Source organism: Schistocerca cancellata, chromosome 1 (genome assembly GCF_023864275.1).
Source record: "Schistocerca cancellata isolate TAMUIC-IGC-003103 chromosome 1, iqSchCanc2.1, whole genome shotgun sequence".
NCBI classification, from domain to species: domain Eukaryota; kingdom Metazoa; phylum Arthropoda; class Insecta; order Orthoptera; family Acrididae; genus Schistocerca; species Schistocerca cancellata.
In genome coordinates this window covers 389,971,474-389,991,837 of record NC_064626.1, presented here as the reverse complement: position 1 = coordinate 389,991,837, position 20,364 = coordinate 389,971,474, and the positions used below count along the sequence as shown (strand labels likewise).

Genomic DNA, 20,364 nt, shown 5'->3' with positions numbered 1-20,364 from the left:
GCATGTTGCCAAGCAATGTTGACGCGCAATGACAGCATGAATGGGACTTTCTTTTCGTCGGTTGTGACAATGGATGAGACGTGGATGCCATTTTTCAATCCAGAAACAAAGCACCAGTCAGCTCAATGGAAGCACGCAGATTCACCGCTACCAAAAAAATTTCAGGTAACCGCCAGTGCTGAAAAAATGATGGTGTCCATGTTCTGGGACAGCGAGGGCGTAATCCTTACCCATTGCGTTCCAAAGGGCACGACGGTAACAGGTGCATCCTACGAAAATGTTTTGAAGAACAAATTCTTTCCTGCACTGCAACAAAAACGTCCGGGAAGGGCTGCGCGTGTGCTGTTTCACCAAGACAACGCATCCGCACATTGAGCTAACGTTACGCAACAGTTTCTTTGTGATAACAACTTTGAAGTGATTCCTCATGCTCCCTATGAAGTGATTCCTCATGTTCCCTACTCACCTGACCTGGCTCCTAGTGACTTTTGGCTTTTTCCAACAATGAAAGACACTCTCTGTGGCCACACATTCACCAGCCGTGCTGCTATTGCCTCAGCGATTTTCCAGTGGTCAAAACAGACTCCTAAAGAAGCCTTCGCCGCTGCCATGGAATCATGGCATCAGCGTTGTGAAAAATGTGTACGTCTGCAGGGCGATTACGTCGAGAAGTAATGCCAGTTTCATTGATTTCGGGTGAGTAGTTAATTAGAAAAAATATCGGAGGCCTTAGAACTTGAATGCACCTCGTAATTGGTGGGAAGAGGTGGTAGTCACTTAGCGGCAAATTCAGTCTGTATGGTGGATGATCAAATGACTCCCATCCAAAACCTCATAGGAGTCCTCAGGTAATATCAGACATTTGCTGTTGTGAAAAACAAAAATTTTTGCACTAAGTTTTCCCCAACACTTGTTTTATGTCATCTGCCTTAACTTTGTCAGTGCTTGACATTTGGTTTGCAGTTTTTTACCAACAAAAAACTAATCTCACACCTTACAAGTGGCAGAATTTTCTGTTGCAGTGCACACTTAAACACATCACAGAAACCAAAGCAGCTGAGACACAGACCACACTCTGCTGCCGCTAGATGCATACTGAATGTAGACATTATGGCACCAAGGTGGCAGCTGTAGCCCTGCCCACTGCTGCAATAGATCAAACTGTTTGTTATTTTATGGCTAGCCCTCATATTTTGACAACATAATGCATTAATAGAACATATTGTCCATTCAGTATTTCTTGTTCCTTGCTAACTGTGAGTGGTAGGTTTCTGGAATGCCTATAGTGGTCAGCTCTGATACTGCTGTGCTAACTTTAGATGGCCCACTCTCAGTTGTATTTGACTGACCATCACCACCCATGCTCATTCATGGCTCACTGGGAGCAACATAAAGTGTAACAGAGTATCTCTTCTTTTAAAAACTGTTAACAGTGAGATTACAAAACACCTGATTATCCCATTAAACCTCACCACACTTGTTCAAAGTTAAGGCTAAGAGGGTTGGTCTCTCACAGTACATACAAAAAGGACTAACTTAAGTTCAAACTGACAATGTTTATGTTAAAAAAACAAATAACTTGACTGTTTAAAAAAATTTGTAATTAATGACTTAAAACTGTTCTACTTTAAATGATTCAGAATTTTGTGTAATTTCTTTCCTCCTACAGATGGCAAACGAAACCTAGGATGTCAATCCACGGAGACTTATATTATGAGGGTAAGGAGTTTGAAACACGTCTGAAAGAAAAAAAACCAGGTGACTTGAGTGAAGAGCTACGAACTGCATTGGGCATGCCTGTAGGCCCTAACGCTCACAAAGTTCCACCTCCTTGGCTCATTGCTATGCAAAGATATGGACCACCACCATCGTATCCCAACCTCAAGATACCAGGCTTAAATGCTCCTATACCGGATGGATGTTCCTTTGGTTACCATGCAGGTGGTTGGGGAAAACCCCCTGTTGATGAATCGGGAAGGCCTCTTTATGGAGACGTTTTTGGTGTTCAGAGTCAGGATTCACAGGTACATCAATGACAATATTGTATTTTCTTTCTGTAATGTGCAACTGTTTATTTTACAAATGTAAGTGTATAATAGGCTTTTTAAGTAAATGATTTTGAATATTGTATGCATCATAAGATATAAAAACCAAAGTAAACAATTATTGATAATATAAACATATGAATATAATAGAGGGAAACATTCCACGTGGGAAAAATATATCTAAAAAGAAAGATGATGAGACTTACCAAACAAAAGTGCTGGCAGGTCGATAGACACACAAACAAACACAAACATACACACAAAATTCTAGCTTTCGCAACCAATGGTTGCCTCGTCAGGAAAGAGGCGTCCGTCCACATCAAACCCACCAACAAGCAACAGTACCTCCATTATGACAGCTACCACCCATTCCACATCAAACGGTCCCTTCCCTACAGCCTAGGTCTTCGTGGCAAACGAATCTGCTCCAGTCCGGAATCCTTGAACCATTACACCAACAACCTGAAAACAGCTTTTGCATCCCGTAACTACCCTCCCGACCTGGTACAAAAGCAAATAACCAGAGCCACTTCCTCATCTCCTCAAACCCGGAACCTTCCACAGAAGAACCCCAAAAGTGCCCCACTTGTGACAGGATACTTTCCGGGACTGGATCAGATTCTGAATGTGGCTCTCCAGCAGGGATACGACTTCCTCAAATCCTGCCCTGAAATGAGATCCATCCTTCATGAAATCCTCCCCACTCCACCAAGAGTGTCTTTCTGCCGTCCACCTAACCTTCGTAACCTCTTAGTTCATCCCTATGAAATCCCCAAACCACCTTCCCTACCCTCTGGCTCCTACCCCTGTAACCGCCCCCGGTGTAAAACCTGTCCCATGCACCCTCCCACCACCACCTACTCCAGTCCTGTAACCCGGAAGGCAGAGCGACGTGTGAAAGCACCCATGTGATTTACAAACTGACCTGCCTACACTGTGAAGCGTTTTATGTGGGAATGACCAGCAACAAACTGTCCATTCGCATGAATGGACACAGGCAGACAGTGTTTGTTGGTAATGAGGATCACCCTGTGGCTAAACATGCCTTGGTGCATGGCCAGCACATCTTGGCACAGTGTTACACCGTCCGGGTTATCTGGATACTTCCCACTAACACCAACCTGTCAGAACTCCGGAGATGGGAACTTGCCCTTCAGCATATCCTCTCTTCTCGCTATCCGCCAGGCCTCAATCTCCGCTAATTTCTAATTTCAATTCACCGCCGCTCATACCTCACCTGTCTTTCAACATCATCTTTGCCTCTGTACTTCCGCCCCAACTGACATCTCTGCCAAAACTCTTTGCCTTTACAAATGTCTGCTTGTGTCTGTGTATATGCGGATGGATATATGTGTGTGTGTGTGTGTGTGTGTGTGTGTGTGTGTGTGTGTGTGTGTGTGTGCGCGCGCGCGCGAGTGTATACCTGTCCTTTTTTCCCCCTAAGGTAAGTCTTTCTGCTTCCGGGATTGGAATGACTCCTTACCCTCTCCCTTAAAACCCAAATCCTTTTGTCTTTCCCTCTCCTTCCCTCTTTCCTGACGAGGCAACCGTTGGTTGCGAAAGCTAGAATTTTGTGTGTATGTTTGTGTTTGTTTGTGTGTCTATCGACCTGCCAGCGCTTTTGTGTAGATATATAATATAAACAGATAGATAAAAATCTACTCACCAAGTAGCGACAGGGGAACACTCACACAAAAGGACTTAACTATTACAAGCTTTTGGGGGCAGTGGCTCCTTCGTCTGGCAGAAGTGTTGAAGGGGAAGGGAGAGAGGTGAAGGAAAGAGATTGAAGGGGTTTAGGGAAAGGGGTACAGTTCAAAAAAGTCACCCAGAACCACGGGTCGGGGGAGACTTACTGGACAGGATGAGAAGGAAAGACTGATTGTTGGGGACTGCACTGGATGAGATTTGAAAACCTGAGAGCTTAGAGGCAGAAGACAGGGTAATATGCAAGACAGGGATTGCTACTAAAACATCATGCACAAGTTAATAAGACTGAGAAGTTAAGTGCATTGTATGTAACAGAGGTGGGGGAGGGGGGGGGGGGGTGAAGAGTCAGAATATGAAAGATGTAGGGTACTAAAATGAAGTGAAGAAAGGAGTAGTTATTCTGAATAAATGCTGAGACGGAAGAAATTAATGTAAATTAATATCAGGTGGGTGGTGAGAACTAAGGACGTGTTGTAGTGCTAGTTCCCATCTGTGGAGTTCTGCGAAATTGTTGTCTGGGAGAAGAATTCAGGTGGTGCTTGTGGTGAAACAGGCACTAAGGTCATGAATTTCACATTGTAGAACTCTCTCTGCAACGGCATATTATATAAATAATGGATTTCGGCTATCAGTCGTCCTTTTTAAATTTTATTGGCAGATCTAGGTTTCAACTAGAAACTAGTCATTCTCAGTGCACTATCATTTTTGATCAATGCATCTAATGCCTGTTGGTCGGGCTTCATCCACAGTTCAATGAACTGTGGATCAAATCTAGATCTGCCAATAAAATTTAAAAAGGAGGACTGATAGCTGAAATCTATTATTTACAAGTCAATAACAGTCGCTGCGTGCAGCAGCCTTCTGAATGGAAGGTAACCTGATGAGGGGATATTATGTGTTGCCTGTATACATCCTCTGCCTGTGCCCATTCATCCTGACTGATAACTGGATGGTAGTCATGCCGATGCAAAAGGCCGAACAGTGTTTGCATAACAGCTGATGTATGGCGTGTCATTTCACAGGTGCCTCTCCCTTTGATAGTATATGTTTTGCCAGTTACAAGGCTGGAATAGGTGGTGGTAGGAGGGTGCATAGGGCAAGTCATGCAGCGGTAACGGGCACAGGGGTAGAAGCCATAGGGTAGGTTGTTGCAGAGATTGTGAGGGTGACGAAAAGGTATTGTAAGTGTGGTGTACAAAATCTCAGACAGAATGGATCTCATTTCAGGGCATGATTTTAGGAAGTCATGGCCTTGTTGAAGTAGCTGATTGATACATTCAACGCCAGAATAATACTGGGTGACAAGTGATGTGCTCTGAAGTTGCTTTTTGGAGGGATCAGCAGTACCAGAATTGGCTGTGATGGCCTGGGAAATCTGCTTGTGAACCAGGCTGCAGGGATAACTACATCCAGTGAAGGCTGAAATGAGAGTGGTGGTTTATTGCTGTAAAGAGCCTGCATCTAAACAAATATGTTTGCCTCGAATGCCAAGGCTGAATAGGAAGGAACGTATGACATGGAATGGATGAGAACTGCCAAAATTTGAGTATTGTTCTTTCTTAATAGGTTTGGCGTGGATGGAAGTGTGTAGCTGGCCTTCGGTGAGGAAGAAAACTTAGTCATATCATCTTCCATACGACACTGCCAATGGATACAAGCTGGTTTCAGAAAGTGGTAATCTCACATACCAACTTAGCTGTAAATTTTGCGCAGCTTTCTATGTGGGTGTGATAACCAATCAGTTTTCAATCAAAAGTATGAAGACTGCCAAATTGTAACCAAGAGCAAAGCTGACTGCCAAGTAGTGCAGCCTACTGCAGAGTACAACGTACTTGGCTTCAATGTTTGCTTCACAACCCATGGTATTCGGATTTTCTCTCCCAGTATCAGCTTCTCCGAATTACATAGGTGGTAATTGTCCTCATGACGTGCTTTGATCCTACAAGCCATTTGACCATAATCTCCTCTAACTCTTATCGCACACCTATGTCCTCACCTGTCGTCTGTCTTTGTGCCTGCTGTTTGCTGCATCAACCTACTCTCATACTTTCGTCTTTGTGATCTACCCACTCCGAATCCCAACACTTTCATTTCATCTCTCTCTCTCTCTCTCTCTCTCTCTCTCTCTCTGTGTGTGTGTGTGTGTGTGTGTGTGTGTGTGTGTGTGTGTGTGTGTGTGTGTGTGATTTGAAATAGCTCCAAAGAAGGGCACTGTTAAAATAAAAAAGAAAACCCACAGGTTTCAACCTTTTATGTACCTGTTGATCAATGTGAAGATTTTCATAAGTAGTAAAGTCAGTGTTACAGAACATTGGCCTTTTACTGGCATTTATTCAGTAATAAGCTCATTGGCGAGTGATTATCTGACACCTAACACATTCGAACAGCTGTAGTTCAACAAAATATTAATTTGCTGCCACACAATTCTTCGACAGATGATTACAAATGCTTTATTAATAGTCCAAAAATGCTGCACATCACTTGCTATTATTAACAACGTTATAATGGCTCTAAAGAGCTCACTCATGACAGCTCTACCACAGTTTGGATAAATGTTTCTTGGCTTTATGACAAAATCAAATTTGTTTGTGTAGTCAACTTTTCAACATCTCTGACATAATTTGACCAACTACATGTTGCCTGCTGTTTACTGCATCATTAATGTAACAGATAGCTACTGATGATGGCAACAGAGTAAGTCCTTGAAAGCATAAGTGTACTAACAAATCTGACAAGATTAGAAAACTGTGAAACATTTATCCAAGAATTTGACTGCAAAAAAAATAGATTATCATACTATTATAACTTGTTTAATGGCTCTATGCATAATTTGAGAGGAGCATATTTATACCAGTATTTCAAAAATTATTTAAATAGGCTTTTTTCTTACAGAGAATATTTAACATACATTTCATTATAATTAGTAGTAATCTATATGTAATTTTAACTTTAATGAAGCAGGTCATTCTTCGTTGGAGTGGTATTTTAGTAGTATTTGTTATAAATAGTCTTCACGGGTTTGCCGCCGGATCACATTGTGCAAACAATATTTCCTCGGAGAAACTGTCCAACATGTTCAGGTGGTTCACCTTTGCTGGTGGCTAGGTACAACTGACGGTCTCCGCACGTCAACGCCCCGTTTCCAGAACACGAGTGCGAAGAATGCACAGCCGCGGAAATCACAGTGATTTGCCATATTCAAACTCCCTCTGCCGAAAATCGCAGAGAGGCTCTCCTGCATGTGCGCTGTACGCTGCGTTTGTCAACAGTGGGGCCAGACGTTGTTCACCAACTGTCGTACTAGGCCGATGTTATGACGGGCCTGTCATCGAAGAACCTTGATTTTCGCATTGTGATTTAATAGCAGCCACAGCAGTGTTCCAGACCCTGCTCAGTTGAAATCCCTTATCCTTGTTGATGAGATCATCAGCTATACAGGTATGTATTGCTTCCTTAATGACGCAATCCCAGAAAGATGATGCCGGGGATAAAGCTTCCGTGTTTTCATAAATCATATGATGGTCCTGTATTCAGACAGTGTTCCGCAATTGCCGAATTTTCCGATTGACGAAGGCGTGTGTGACGCTGATGTTCATCGCAGCGTTCTTGTACTGTGCGGCATGTCTGACCTATATATGCTGCCCCACACTGACAAGGAATCTTGTACACACCACATTTCCTCTGGCCAGGATCATCCTTAACCGAACCCAGCAGGTTTCTCGCTTGTGCATATGGTTGAAAAACCCAGTTCCGTATCTTCCGAGGACTCCTCCGATTCTTGACGACAAATTTTACACTTGTCATCTTCAGAATTTGAAAGAGAGTATTCCAATCAACATTGTCAAAAGCTATAAACATGCTATAAACATAGGTTTGCCTGTCCTTAACCTATCTTCTAAGACATGTCGTAGGGTCAGTATTGCCTCTTGTGTTCCAACATTTCTACAGAGTCCAAACTGATCTTCCCCGAGATTGGCTTCTACTAGTTTTACCATTTGTTTGTAGAGAATCCAAGTTTGTATTTTTCAACTATGACTTATTAAATTGACAGTTCGGTAATTTTCACTCCTATCAACACCAGCTTTATTTGGGATTGGCATTATTATATTCGTGTTGAAGTCGGAGGGTATTTCACCTGTCTCATACATCTTGCTCACCAGATGGAAGATTTTTTTCATGGCTGGCTTTCCCAATGCTATCAGTAGTTCTAATGGAATGTTGTCTACTCCTGGATCTTGTTTTGACTAAGGTCTTTCAGCGCTGTGTCAAATACTTCACACAGTATCATATCTCCCATTTCATCTTCATCTATGTCCTCTTCCATTTCCATAATATTGCCCTCAAGTACATTGCCCTTATATAGACCCTCTATATACTCTCTGCTTTCCCTTCTTTGCTTAGGACTGGTTTTCCATCTGAGCTCTTGATATTCATACAGGCCGTATCTATCTTACCTCTAGTGATATATGCTTCTACATCCTTACATTTGTCCTCTAGCCGTCCCTGCTTAGCCATTTTTCACTTACTGCAGATCTCACTTTTTAGAGGTCAAATTTGTTTGTATTCTTTTTCACCTGCTTCCTTTACTGCATTTTTATATTTTCTCCTTTCATCAATTAAATTCAGTACCTCTTCTGTTACCCAAGGATTTCTACTAGCCCTCGTCTTTTTACCTACTTCATCCTCTGTTGCCTTCACTATTTCGTCTCTCAAAGCTACCCATTTTTCTTCTAGTATATTTCTTTCCCCTGTTCTTTTCAATTGTTCCCTAATGCTCTCTCTGAAACACTCTACAACCTCTAGTTGTTTCAGTGTATCCAGGTCACATGTCCTTAAATGCCTACTGTTTTGCAGTTTCTTCAGTTTTAATTTACAGTTAATAAGCAATAAATTGTGGTCAGAGTCCACATCTGCTCCTGGGAATGTCTTATAATTTAAAACCTGGTCCCTAAATCTCTTTCTTACCATTATATAATCTATCGGGAACCTTCAAGTGTCTGCAGGCCTCTTCCAGATATACAACCTTCTTTCATGATTCTTACACCAAGTGATAGCTTTGATTAAGTTATGCTCTGTGCAAAATTCTACCAGGCGGCTTCCTCTTTCATTTCTTAGCCCCAATCCATATTCACCTACTACGTTCCCTTCTCTTCCTTTTCCTACACTCGAATTCCAGTCACCCATGACTACTAAATTTTCATCTCCCTTAACTATCTGAATAATTTCTTTTATTGCATCATACATTTCTTCAATCTCTTCATCATCTGCAGAGCTAGTTGGCATATGAACTTGTACTACTGTGGTAGGCATGGGCTTTGCATTTATTTTGACTACAATAATATGTTCATTATTATTATTATTGACTTTTTTTTTCTCAGACTTAAGTCTGGTTAAAAATGGAACGTGACGCGGACCTCGGTCAAGCGTGACTTCCTTGTAACTGTATGGTATATGTTATATTGCATTTAGGAACTTTCGGGTAATTGAACATGTATCAATAATTACATATTTTTGTAGTTGTATATATATATTTGGATGTAGCTGTATTGCATTGATGTACTGGTGAATATTGTGAGGTATGACTCCTGTAGTTGATAGTATAATTGGGATAATGTCGACTTTATCCTGATGCCACATGTCCTTGGCTTCCTCAGCCAGTTGGATGTATTTTTCAATTTTTTCTCCTGTTTTCTTCTGTATATTTGTTGTGTTGGGTATGGATATTTCAATTAGTTGTGTTAATTTCTTCTTTTTATTGGTGAGTATGATGTCAGGTTTGTTATGTGGTGTTGTTTTATCTGTTATAATTGTTCTGTTCCAGTATAATTTGTATTCATCATTCTCCAGTACATTTTGTGGTGTGTACTTGTATGTGGGAACGTGTTGTTTTATTAGTTTATGTTTTATGGCAAGTTGTTGATGTATTATTTTTGCTACATTGTCATGTCTTCTGGGGTATTCTGTATTTGCTAGTATTGTACATCTGCTTGTGATGTGATCTACTGTTTCTATTTGTTGTTTGCAAAGTCTGCATTTATCTGTTGTGGTATTGGGATCTTTAATAATATGCTTGCTGTAATATCTGGTGTTTATTATTTGATCCTGTATTGCGATCATGAATCCTTCCGTCTCACTGTATATATTGCTGTTTCTTAGCCATGTGTTCGATGCGTCTTGATCTATGTGTGGCTGTGTTAGATGATACGGGTGCTTGCCGTGTAGTGTTTTCTTTTTCCAATTTACTTTCTTTGTATCTGTTGATGTTATGTGATCTAAAGGGTTGTAGAAGTGGTTACGAAATTGCAATGGTGTAGCTGATGTATTTATATGAGTGATTGCTTTGTGTATTTTGCTAGTTTCTGCTCGTTCTAGAAAGAATTTTCTTAAATTGTCTACCTGTCCATAATGTAGGTTTTTTATATCTATAAATCCTCTTCCACCTTCCTTTCTGCTTAATGTGAATCTTTCTGTTGCTGAATGTATGTGATGTATTCTATATTTGTGGCATTGTGATCGTGTAAGTGTATTGAGTGCTTCTAGGTCTGTGTCACTCCATTTCACTACTCCAAATGAGTAGGTCAATACTGGTATAGCATAAGTATTTATAGCTTTTGTCTTGTTTCTTGCTGTCAATTCTGTTTTCAGTATTTTTGTTAGTCTTTGTCTATATTTTTCTTTTAGTTCTTCTTTAATATTTGTATTATCTATTCCTATTTTTTGTCTGTATCCTAGGTATTTATAGGCATCTGTTTTTTCCATCGCTTCTATGCAGTCGCTGTGGTTATCCAATATGTAATCTTCTTGTTTAGTGTGTTTTCCCTTGACTATGCTATTTTTCTTACATTTGTCTGTTATAAAAGCCATATTTATATCATTGCTGAATACTTCTGTTATCTTTAGTAATTGGTTGAGTTGTTGATTTGTTGCTGCCAGTAGTTTTAGATCATCCATGTATAGCAAATGTGTGATTTTGTGTGGGTATGTTCCAGTAATATTGTATCCATAATTTGTATTATTTAGCATGTTGGATAGTGGGTTCAGAGCAAGACAGAACCAGAAAGGACTTAATGAGTCTCCTTGGTATATTCCACGCTTAATCTGTATTGGCTGTGATGTGATGTTATCTGAATTTGTTTGGATATTAAGTGTGGTTTTCCAGTTTTTCATTACTGTGTTTAGAAACTGTATCAATTTAGGATCTACTTTGTATATTTCCAAAATCTGCAGTAACCATGAGTGGGGTACACTATCAAAGGCTTTTTGGTAATCAATGTATGCGTAGTGTAGGGACCTTTGTTTAGTTTTAGCTTGATATGTCACCTCTGTATCTATTATCAGTTGCTCTTTACATCCTCGTGCTCCTTTGCAGCAGCCTTTCTGTTCTCCATTTATAATTTTGTTCTGTGTTGTATGTGTCATTAATTTCTGTGTGATGACTGAAGTTAATATTTTGTATATTGTTGGTAGGCATGTTAGGGGGCGATATTTAGCTGGGTTTGCTGTGTCTGCTTGATCTTTAGGTTTCAGATAGGTTATTCCATGTGCAAGTGTATCAGGGAATGTGTATGGGTCTGCAATGTAACTGTTAAATAATTTAGTTAGATGTGAATGTGTTGAGGTGAACTTCTTTAGCCAGTAATTTGCTATTTTATCATTTCCAGGGGCTTTCCAATTGTGTGTAGAATTAATTGCTCGGGTGACTTCATGTTGCAAAATTATCACTTCAGGCATTTGTGGTATCATCTTGTATGAGTCTGTTTCTGCTTGTATCCACCGTGCATGCCTGTTATGTTGTACCGGGTTTGACCATATGCTGCTCCAGAAGTGTTCCATGTCTGTTATGTTTGGTGGATTGTCTATTTTAATGTGTGTGTTATACATTGTTTGGTAAAATCTCTTTTGGTTTGTGTTGAATGTTTGGTTTTGTTTCCTTCTATTTTCACTTTTTTTGTATCTTCTAAGTCGTTTGGCCAATGCTTGCAATTTCTGCTTTGTTTCATGTAATTGCTCTATTGCTTCTTGTTGTGAGATTTTACCTAACCTTTTTCGTTTTTTGTCTGATATTTCATTTCTTATAAATTGTGTTAGCTGTCCGGTGTCTTTTCTCAGTTTTTCTATTCTGATCTGTAACCTGTGTTGCCATGCTGGTTTTGTGCGTTTCTTCTGTGTGTTGGTTTGTTCTGATCTCTGCCTAGTGTGTATATTTAGTGTAGTGAGTGCTCCTATATAAACCAGTAGTTGTAACTCTTCCATAGTTGTGTTTTCATTTATTTTGTTGTGTATGATTGTGTTGATAGTTTTTATTGTTGTTTCGACTTGTGGGTTATTTGGCGGTCTATGCAAGAATGGTCTAATGTCTGTATTTGTGTCTTTGTATTTTATATATGTCAGCTGAAATTTCTCTTCTATATCTAACACGAGTCTCTGTTCGTGTTCTATTTGTGCTTGTTCTGGTGGCTGTCTTAAGATTTCGTTTTCCTCTGATTGTTTAATTGATGCGTGTTGGTCTTTGTTTGTTTGCTCTGGGATGTTTGAGTCCATTACTGTGTTTCTTCCTCTTCTGATTGCACATTATTTTGTTCCAGTATTTGTTGTACTTGTTGTTTGATGTTTTCTAATTCTGACTGGGGTATCCTGTTATTTTTGATTATTACACGGATCTGATCAGCTAGTCGTTGTTCTGTTAAAAATTTTAATTCCGGGTATCTGGTAATAAATGTTGTGTATACTTGTGATCTGTATCCAGTTGTGTTGGTTCCTAGGTTTGTTGCTTGGTAATAACAGAACATGAGGTGTCGATTAACTTCATCTGACCATCTCATCCTCTGTCTTTGTTTTCCTTCTAGGGTGGTTGCAGGAAGCATATCCTGCAAAACACCTCTATTCGGATTTAAATCCTTTTCCAGTTGGCTAGCAGTGTCGTTACCATTGTGGGCGGGCATAGGGTTCAAGCGTCGTCCCCGACCATGACGGCACTTGTCCGAGGCTTCTTTAGTTCTGTCCTGAACCAAGTAATCACACTAAAAGGGGGGTTAGCCCTATTAGTGGTTTGTTCTTTTCGTCGCCTTTTACGACTGGCAGAACATACCGGAGGCCTATTCTTTTCCCGGGCCTCCACGGGGTTTATTATTATTATTATTATTATTATTTTTACTTATTCTTGCATTGCTCTTATTTGATTTTGTATTTATAACCCTGTATTCATCTGACCAGAAGTCTTGTTCCTCCTGCCAGTGAACTTCACTAATTCCCACTATATCTAACTTTAACCTATCCATTTTGCTTTTTAAATTTTCTGATCTACCTGCCCAATTAAGGGATCTGACATTCCATGCTGCGATCCGTAGGATGCCAGTTTCGTTTCTCCTGATAACGACGTCCTTGTGCGCAGTCCCCACCCAGAGATCTGGATGGGGGACTATTTTACCTCTGGAATACTTTACCGAAGGGGACACCATCATCATTTAACCATACAGTAAAGCTGCATGCCCTTGGGAAAGATTATGGCCGTGATTCCCCTTGCATTCAGTCGTTTGCAGTACCAACACAACAAGGCTGTATTGATAGATGTTACAAAGCATATCAGTTATCCAGACTGTTGCCCCCTGCAACTACTGAAACTACTGTGGTTGTACTTACGGTATCTGTTTCGCTGAGGCATGCGAGCCTCCCCACCAATGGCAAGGTTCATGGGGAGACGTAAGTCTAAAGAAACAAAAAATTATTGTGTGATTTATTTATATTGTAAGGTGTGTTCTGGGTTTATTGAATGGATACTACTTTTGATTCTATCTGTATGTTTCCATTTAATTTTGATTTTGTATATAGGCTGTGTTGCTTCTTCAATGGAGGATGATACACGCTGAATGCATAAAGATAGTGATGTACTTTCTCCCACTGTTGCACTGCATTAGTAATTGCGTACAGGCAGATAGATAGTATTTCTGGATAGAAAATCATTCATGAAAATATCTTTTGCCAAATTTGTCTCAACTTCTGAACATAGCAATTCTTCAGGATCAGTTTATAGAAACATTAATATTTGGAAGAGCAGTTGAACGGAATGGATGGTGTCTTGAAGGGAGGATATAAGATGAACATCAACAAAAGCAAAACGAGGATAATGGAATGTAGTCAAATTAAGTCGGGTGATGTTGAGGGTATTAGATTAGGAAATGAGACACTTAAAGTAGTAAAGGAGTTTTGCTATTTGGGGAGCAAAATAACTGATGATGGTCGAAGTAGAGAGGATATAAAATGTAGACTGGCAATGGCAAGGAAAGCGTTTCTGAAGAAGAGAAATTTGTTAACATCGAGTATAGATGTAAGTGTCAGGAAGTCATTTCTGAAAGTATTTGTAAGGTGTGTAGCCATGTATGGAAGTGAAAAATGGTTCAAATGGCTCTGAGCACTATGGGACTCAACTGCTGTGGTCATAAGTCCCCTAGAACTTAGAACTACTTAAACCTAAGTAACCTAAGGACATCACGCACATCCATGCCCGAGGCAGGATTCGAACCTGCGACCTTAGCGGTCGTTCGGTTCCAGACTGTAGCGCCTTTAACCGCTCGGCCACATCGGCCGGCTGGAAGTGAAACATGGACGGTAAATAGTTTGGATAAGAAGAGAATAGAAGCTTTCGAAATGTGGTGCTACAGAAGAATGCTGAAGATTAGATGGGTAGATCACACAACTGATGAGGAGGTACTGAATAGGATTGGGGAGAAGAGAAGTTTGTGGCACAACTTGACCAGAAGAAGGGATCGGTTGGTAGGACATGATCTGAGGCATCAAGGGATCAACAATTTAGTATTGGAGGGCAGCGTGGAGGGTAAAAATCGTAGGGGGAGACCAAGAGATGAATACACTAAGCAGATTCAGAAGGATGTAGGTTGCAGTAGGTACTGGGAGATGAAGAAGCTCGCACAGGATAGAGAAGCATGGAGAGCTGCATCAAACCAGTCTCGGGACTGAAGACCACAACAGCAACAACAACAACATATATAATATTACTGGAGGTCAGGAGATTTTTAATGTCATTGGATAGCAAAGCAGTAAACTTAGTGCCCTTCATCTGTTTGGATCCCTGGTCCATCTTTCTCCCCCAGTTCAGAAAAGTATCCCTTTCCCCGGCTAAAGCCTAGTCCCACATCCCATTTCTGAAATGCTGCCTAAACTATGGAACCCCCCCAAGTGGCCTAACCATAAAGATTCCTTTCTCTGGATCCCAGCTCTCCTTTCACAATGACCTGTATCTTTTCAGATTCTGCCAGTCACTGGCCCTCACAAACCTGGTACTGCAAAAACACTTCTTTACGGCACTGGCATCTGAAAACCACCTCTGCTCCTCCCACAAGATACTACTGCTGTGCAATCTCTACTCCATACATCACATTTCAGAAATTGAGTCCTTTGCTCTCCAGCACCTGGAGAAGCATTCCAGACACCACCTCCATAAGTTATCCAACCTGCTGACATCCTACTGTTATCTCGATGCACCACTATACAATCCCTACCCTGCCCACAGTTTCCTCCATGTCCCCCCCCCCCCCCCCTATGTAGCAATGCAAGGGGCACCAAATTTGTTATAAAAGTCAGTAAATTACTCAACGGACAATATTTTTCAGTTCAGGTATTTCGTTCATTCCAAGCAACTGTCGATTCGTGATGTTATCATCCAGACTCGAGTTGACTGTAATCTGAATCCATTTTAGCAAACTAATAATTTCTCTCAGGTAATAAAATTTTATTGATTACGAAATACAAGTTCTTGAAGTTTATTCAGAATTGGAAATGTTAATTAGTAATTACATGCTATAATTTATTTGTTTAATGTAAAGGTGTTTTGAATTTTGTATGCATAAAAAAAGTGTGAATTTACGTGCAGCTTTTACTCTGATACAAGTTATCACTTAGAGTACTACCAGTGCATGTGTACAGTTCACTGACCTATTTGGTGAATTTTATTTTGTGATCTTGACCTGAATGGAGAGTAAATCCAGTAAACTTTATGTGAGATAGACACATCACATTATTACAAAAGAGTCATTTAGCCCATTAGGGAAAACTGAAACCTGCGCGCTCGATTTGAAATACATTACACGCCAGTGCGTGATTGAGCTGTCCAGTAAATCGCGTACAATAGTTACAAATGCGTTTGGACTTAATTGACGAAGTTGGAAATTAATTTTGAGACAAGTGCTGATTTTGACAAAAATGAACCGAAAATTTATTCAAAATACCAAGGCCCAGTTTTAATTGAGACACATATCACCTTGTTGATTACATTCCCTAGCAACACTGTAAAGCAGCTTAATTAATTCATTAGAACGATTTGTGACGTAGTAAGGCCCATTACACACACAAAATGTTACATGAAGTTTGCTGACTGTATGAGAGTGTTTTTCTTTCCATCTTCCTTTTCTTTTGCTTGTGCCTTTTTCCCGCAATGACGCAGAGTCAGCATGGTTAATCGGATTTGGCAAGGTTAATTGAAGGGCTGGGCAGATGCCCTTCCTACCGCCACCCAATACCCCCCGGGACAGAAGTAGTGTACCCCAACTGTCTGTGTCTAGTGTAATCCATGGAATAGTGTGAATGTGTTCAGATGTCTGTGAGCCGTGTAACTGAGGCGAGATGTGGGGACAAGGCCGGTATTCGCCTAGTGGGATGTGGAAGACCGCCTAAAAACCACATCCAGGCTGGCAGGCACACTGGCCTCCATCGTTAAGCCGCCTGGCGGATTTGATCCGGGGTTGGTGCACCTACCCGAGTCCAGGAAGCAGCGCATTAGTGCTCTTGGCTATCCTGGTGGGTTGCGTTTTTCTTTCCATAAATGCCAATAAACTGGCAGTTTCAGAAGTTAAATTATTAACTGTTGTGTAACTTCGTTGATTGTCCTACACTGCTACGGAAGTTGTTGTATCGTGTCTGTTCACAAGAGATCTCATGAAGCTGGGATAAATAAGAAGAAGAAAAAGACTGTAAAGAAGAGGCATCAGTATACCTAAACCATGCCTAGCTGACCTTTTCAACATGCCAAAACTTCCTATCAGCTCTCCATCAAATCCAGAGCCAAAACATTCCTGTAATACTTTTAACATTTCCATCAAAACCCTCACTCCAAAGAAGTTCGAGTCCTATCCAAAGGCTGCACCTTTAGTTGTACATCCAAATTTAACCATGCTGTACTTGTCATAGACCTGCTCTCATTCTCCCATTCCCTGCAATGGAAGTACTTCTTTGCTGCCAATCTCCCCAACCAAAACCAACATAATTCCATCATTGAACCCTGCCCCTCTTACAGGTGGTACCACCATCTGGCAGTAACCCCCCCCCCCCCCCACACACACACACACTTAACCACCTGCTGGTCACCTTCCAGGAATTCCTTCCCTCCAACTTAGCCTCACATCCTTCTCCAGGTCCCTTCCTTAGAACACCAACCATTCGGTAGAAGAAAGAATAGCCATACGCAACCTCAAAACTAATCCTGACGTAATTATCCTACATGCAGACGAAGGTTCCACCACTGGTGTTATGAATCACAGTGACTACCTGGCAGAAGGCCACTGCCAATTATCTGACTTCTCCACCTAAGACTCTGCCAGAGTGATCCCATCCCAGAAGTCCACCGCAGCTTCCAATCCCTACTTAAAGCCTTAGACCCTTCCCAGAACATCTCCCCTGAATCCATTTCGCTTCTCACCCATATGACACCCCATAAACCCACCTTTTACATGCTCCTCAAAATCCACAAACCCAACAATCCTGAACGCCCCATTGTGGTTGGTTATTGTTTCCCCACTGAAAGAATTTCGGCCTTCATTGACCAGCACCTCCAACTGATTGCCCATAATGTACCCTGCCATGTCAGACGCACCAGCCATTTCCTTCGCCGACTTTCCAGCATCTCCACCCCTTTACCTCCTGGCTCCCTACTTGTCAATGTTGCCACCAGCTCTCTATACACTGACTTCCCTCATGTCCATGGTCTTATTGCTATTGTAAACTGCCCATCCCGAAGTCCCTCAGACTCCAAATCCACTGCCTCATTCCTTATACACCTTGCTAACTTTGCCCTCACCCACAACTACTTATCCTTTGAAGGGGAGGAATAAAAAACAAATCGGTGGTAGTCATGGGCACCAACACTGCACTCTCCTACACCAACCTGTTCCTCTCTGATGTCTCCATCCGCACCTCTGTTCACATTAAACCACCAACCACTGGAAGTACCTGCATGTTGACAGCTGTCATCCCTTTCACACCAGAAGATCCCTTCCATACAGCCTGGCCACCTGGGGACAGTGTATATCCAGTGACAAGAATGCCCTCGCTGAGTATGCTGAGGGTCTCTCCAAGACCTTCACAGGCAGGCACTATCCCCCCAGACCTAGTCTGCAAACATATCTCCCATGCCATTTATTTTATTTATTTTTTCTATCCATCCGTAGACAATATAGATTGTATGGATGTTGTCAACAAATACATATATAGGGTGTTACTAAAAGATACGGCCAAACTTTCAGGAAACATTCCTCACACACAAATAAAGAAAAGATGTTATGCGGACCTGTGTCCGGAAACACTTAATTTCCATGTTAGAGCTCATTTTAGTTTCATCAGTATGTACTGTGCTTCCTCGATTCACTGCCAGTTGGCCCAATTGAAGGAAGGTAATGTTGACTTCGGTGCTTGTGTTGACATGCGACTCATTGCTCTACAGTACTAGCATCAAGCACATCAGTACGTAGCATCAACAGGTTAGTGTTCATCACGAACGTGGTTTTGCAGTCAGTGCAATGTTTACAAATGCGGAGTTGGCAGATGCCCATTTGTTGTGTGGATTAGCACGGGGCAATAGCCGTGGCGCAGTACGTTTGTATCGAGACAGATTTCCAGAATGAAGGTGTCCCAACAGGAAGACGTCCGAAGCAATTGATCGGCGTCTTAGGGAGCACGGAACATTCCAGCCTATGACTTGCGACTGGGGAAGACCTAGAACGACGAGGACACCTGCAATGGACGAGGCAATTCTTCGTGCAGTTGATGATAACCCTAATGTCAGTGTCAGAGAAGTTGCTGCTGTACGAGGTGACGTTGACCACATCACTGTATGGCGAGTGCTATGGGAGAACCAGTTGTTTCCGTACCACGTACAGCGTGTGCAGGCACTATCAGCAGCTGATTGGCCTCCATGGGTACACTTCTGCGAATGGTTCATCCAACAATGTGTCAATCCTCATTTCAGTGCAAATGTTCTCTTTACGGATGAGGCTTCATTCAAACGTGATCAAATTGTAAATTTTCACAATCAACATGTGTGGGCTGATGAGAATCCGCACGCAATTGTGCAATCACGTCATCAACACATATTTTCTGTGAACGTTTCGGCAGGCATTGTTGGTGATGTCTTGATGGGGCCCCATGTTCTTCCACCTACGCTCAATGGAGCACGTTATCATGATTTCATACGGGATGCCCTACCTGTGCTGCTAGAACATGTGCCTTTACAAGTACAACACAACATGTGGATCATGCACGATGGAGCTCCTGCACATTTCAGTCGAAGTGTTCGTACGCTTCTCAACAACAGATTCGGTAACCGATGGATTGGTAGAGGTGGACCAAGCCTCCATGCTCTCCTGACCTCAACCCTCTTGAATTTCATTTATGGGGGCATTTGAAAGCTCTTGTCTACGCAACCCCGGTACCAAATGTAGAGATTCTTCGTGCTCGTATTGTGGATGGCTGTGATACAATACGCCATTCTCCAGGGCTGCATCAGCGCATCAGGGATTCCATGCGACGGAGGGTGGATGCATGTATCCTCGCTAACGGAGGACATTTTGAACATTTCCTGTAACAAAGTGTTCGAAGTCACGATGGTATGTTCTGTTGCTGTGTGTTTCCATTCCATGATTAACGTGATTTGAAGAGAAGTAATAAAATGAGCTCTAACATTGAAAGTAAGCGTTTCCTGACACATGTCCACATAACATATTTTCTTTCTTTGTGTGTGAGGAATGTTTCCTGAAAGTTTGGCCGTACCTTTTTGTAACACCCTGTACAAATGATACAGACACAAGGGTATATAAAAGTACAGTTGCATTTCCTAAATATAAACTACAATTATTTGTTTTACTGTGTTTCATGATTATACATCATGTACCACTCTGTTATTGAACATACCAAAGAAAGCCCCTAGTTACAGTACTTAGTCAGTCACATTGTTAACATGTCAACAAATACATTGTCAACAAATACATATATATGATACAGTGACAAGGGTATATAAAGTACAATTGCATTACCTAAATATAAACTTCTATTAGTTGTCTTACTGTGTTTCATGGTTATACCTGCTGTACCGCTCTGGTATTGAATGTACCAAAGAAAGCCCCTAGCTACAGTACTTAATATGTCACATTGTTGACAAAAGTTTACCCACTTTCCAGGTAATCTTTGTCAGAATAAAAACACTTTTCTAACAAATAACTTTTTAGGCTATGTCTGAAGGCATGTATTTCGCTTCTGTCTTTTATATTCTGTGGAAGTTTGTTGAATAGTTTAAGTCCATTGTATAGTACACTATTCTGTGTTTTTG

General features: G+C 41.3%; 1 protein-coding gene across 2 annotated transcripts in view; it reads left to right on the top strand.

The window, feature by feature from the left end:
- Positions 1–20,364, top strand: part of LOC126175512 (splicing factor 3B subunit 2) — a 119,101-nt gene that overhangs the window by 85,126 nt on the left and 13,611 nt on the right. For both annotated transcript variants that reach the window (XM_049922340.1, XM_049922346.1), the window contains one exon: positions 1,670–2,024. In XM_049922340.1, coding sequence (XP_049778297.1) covers positions 1,670–2,024 — 355 coding nt within the window. The remainder of the gene's footprint in view (positions 1–1,669; positions 2,025–20,364) is intronic.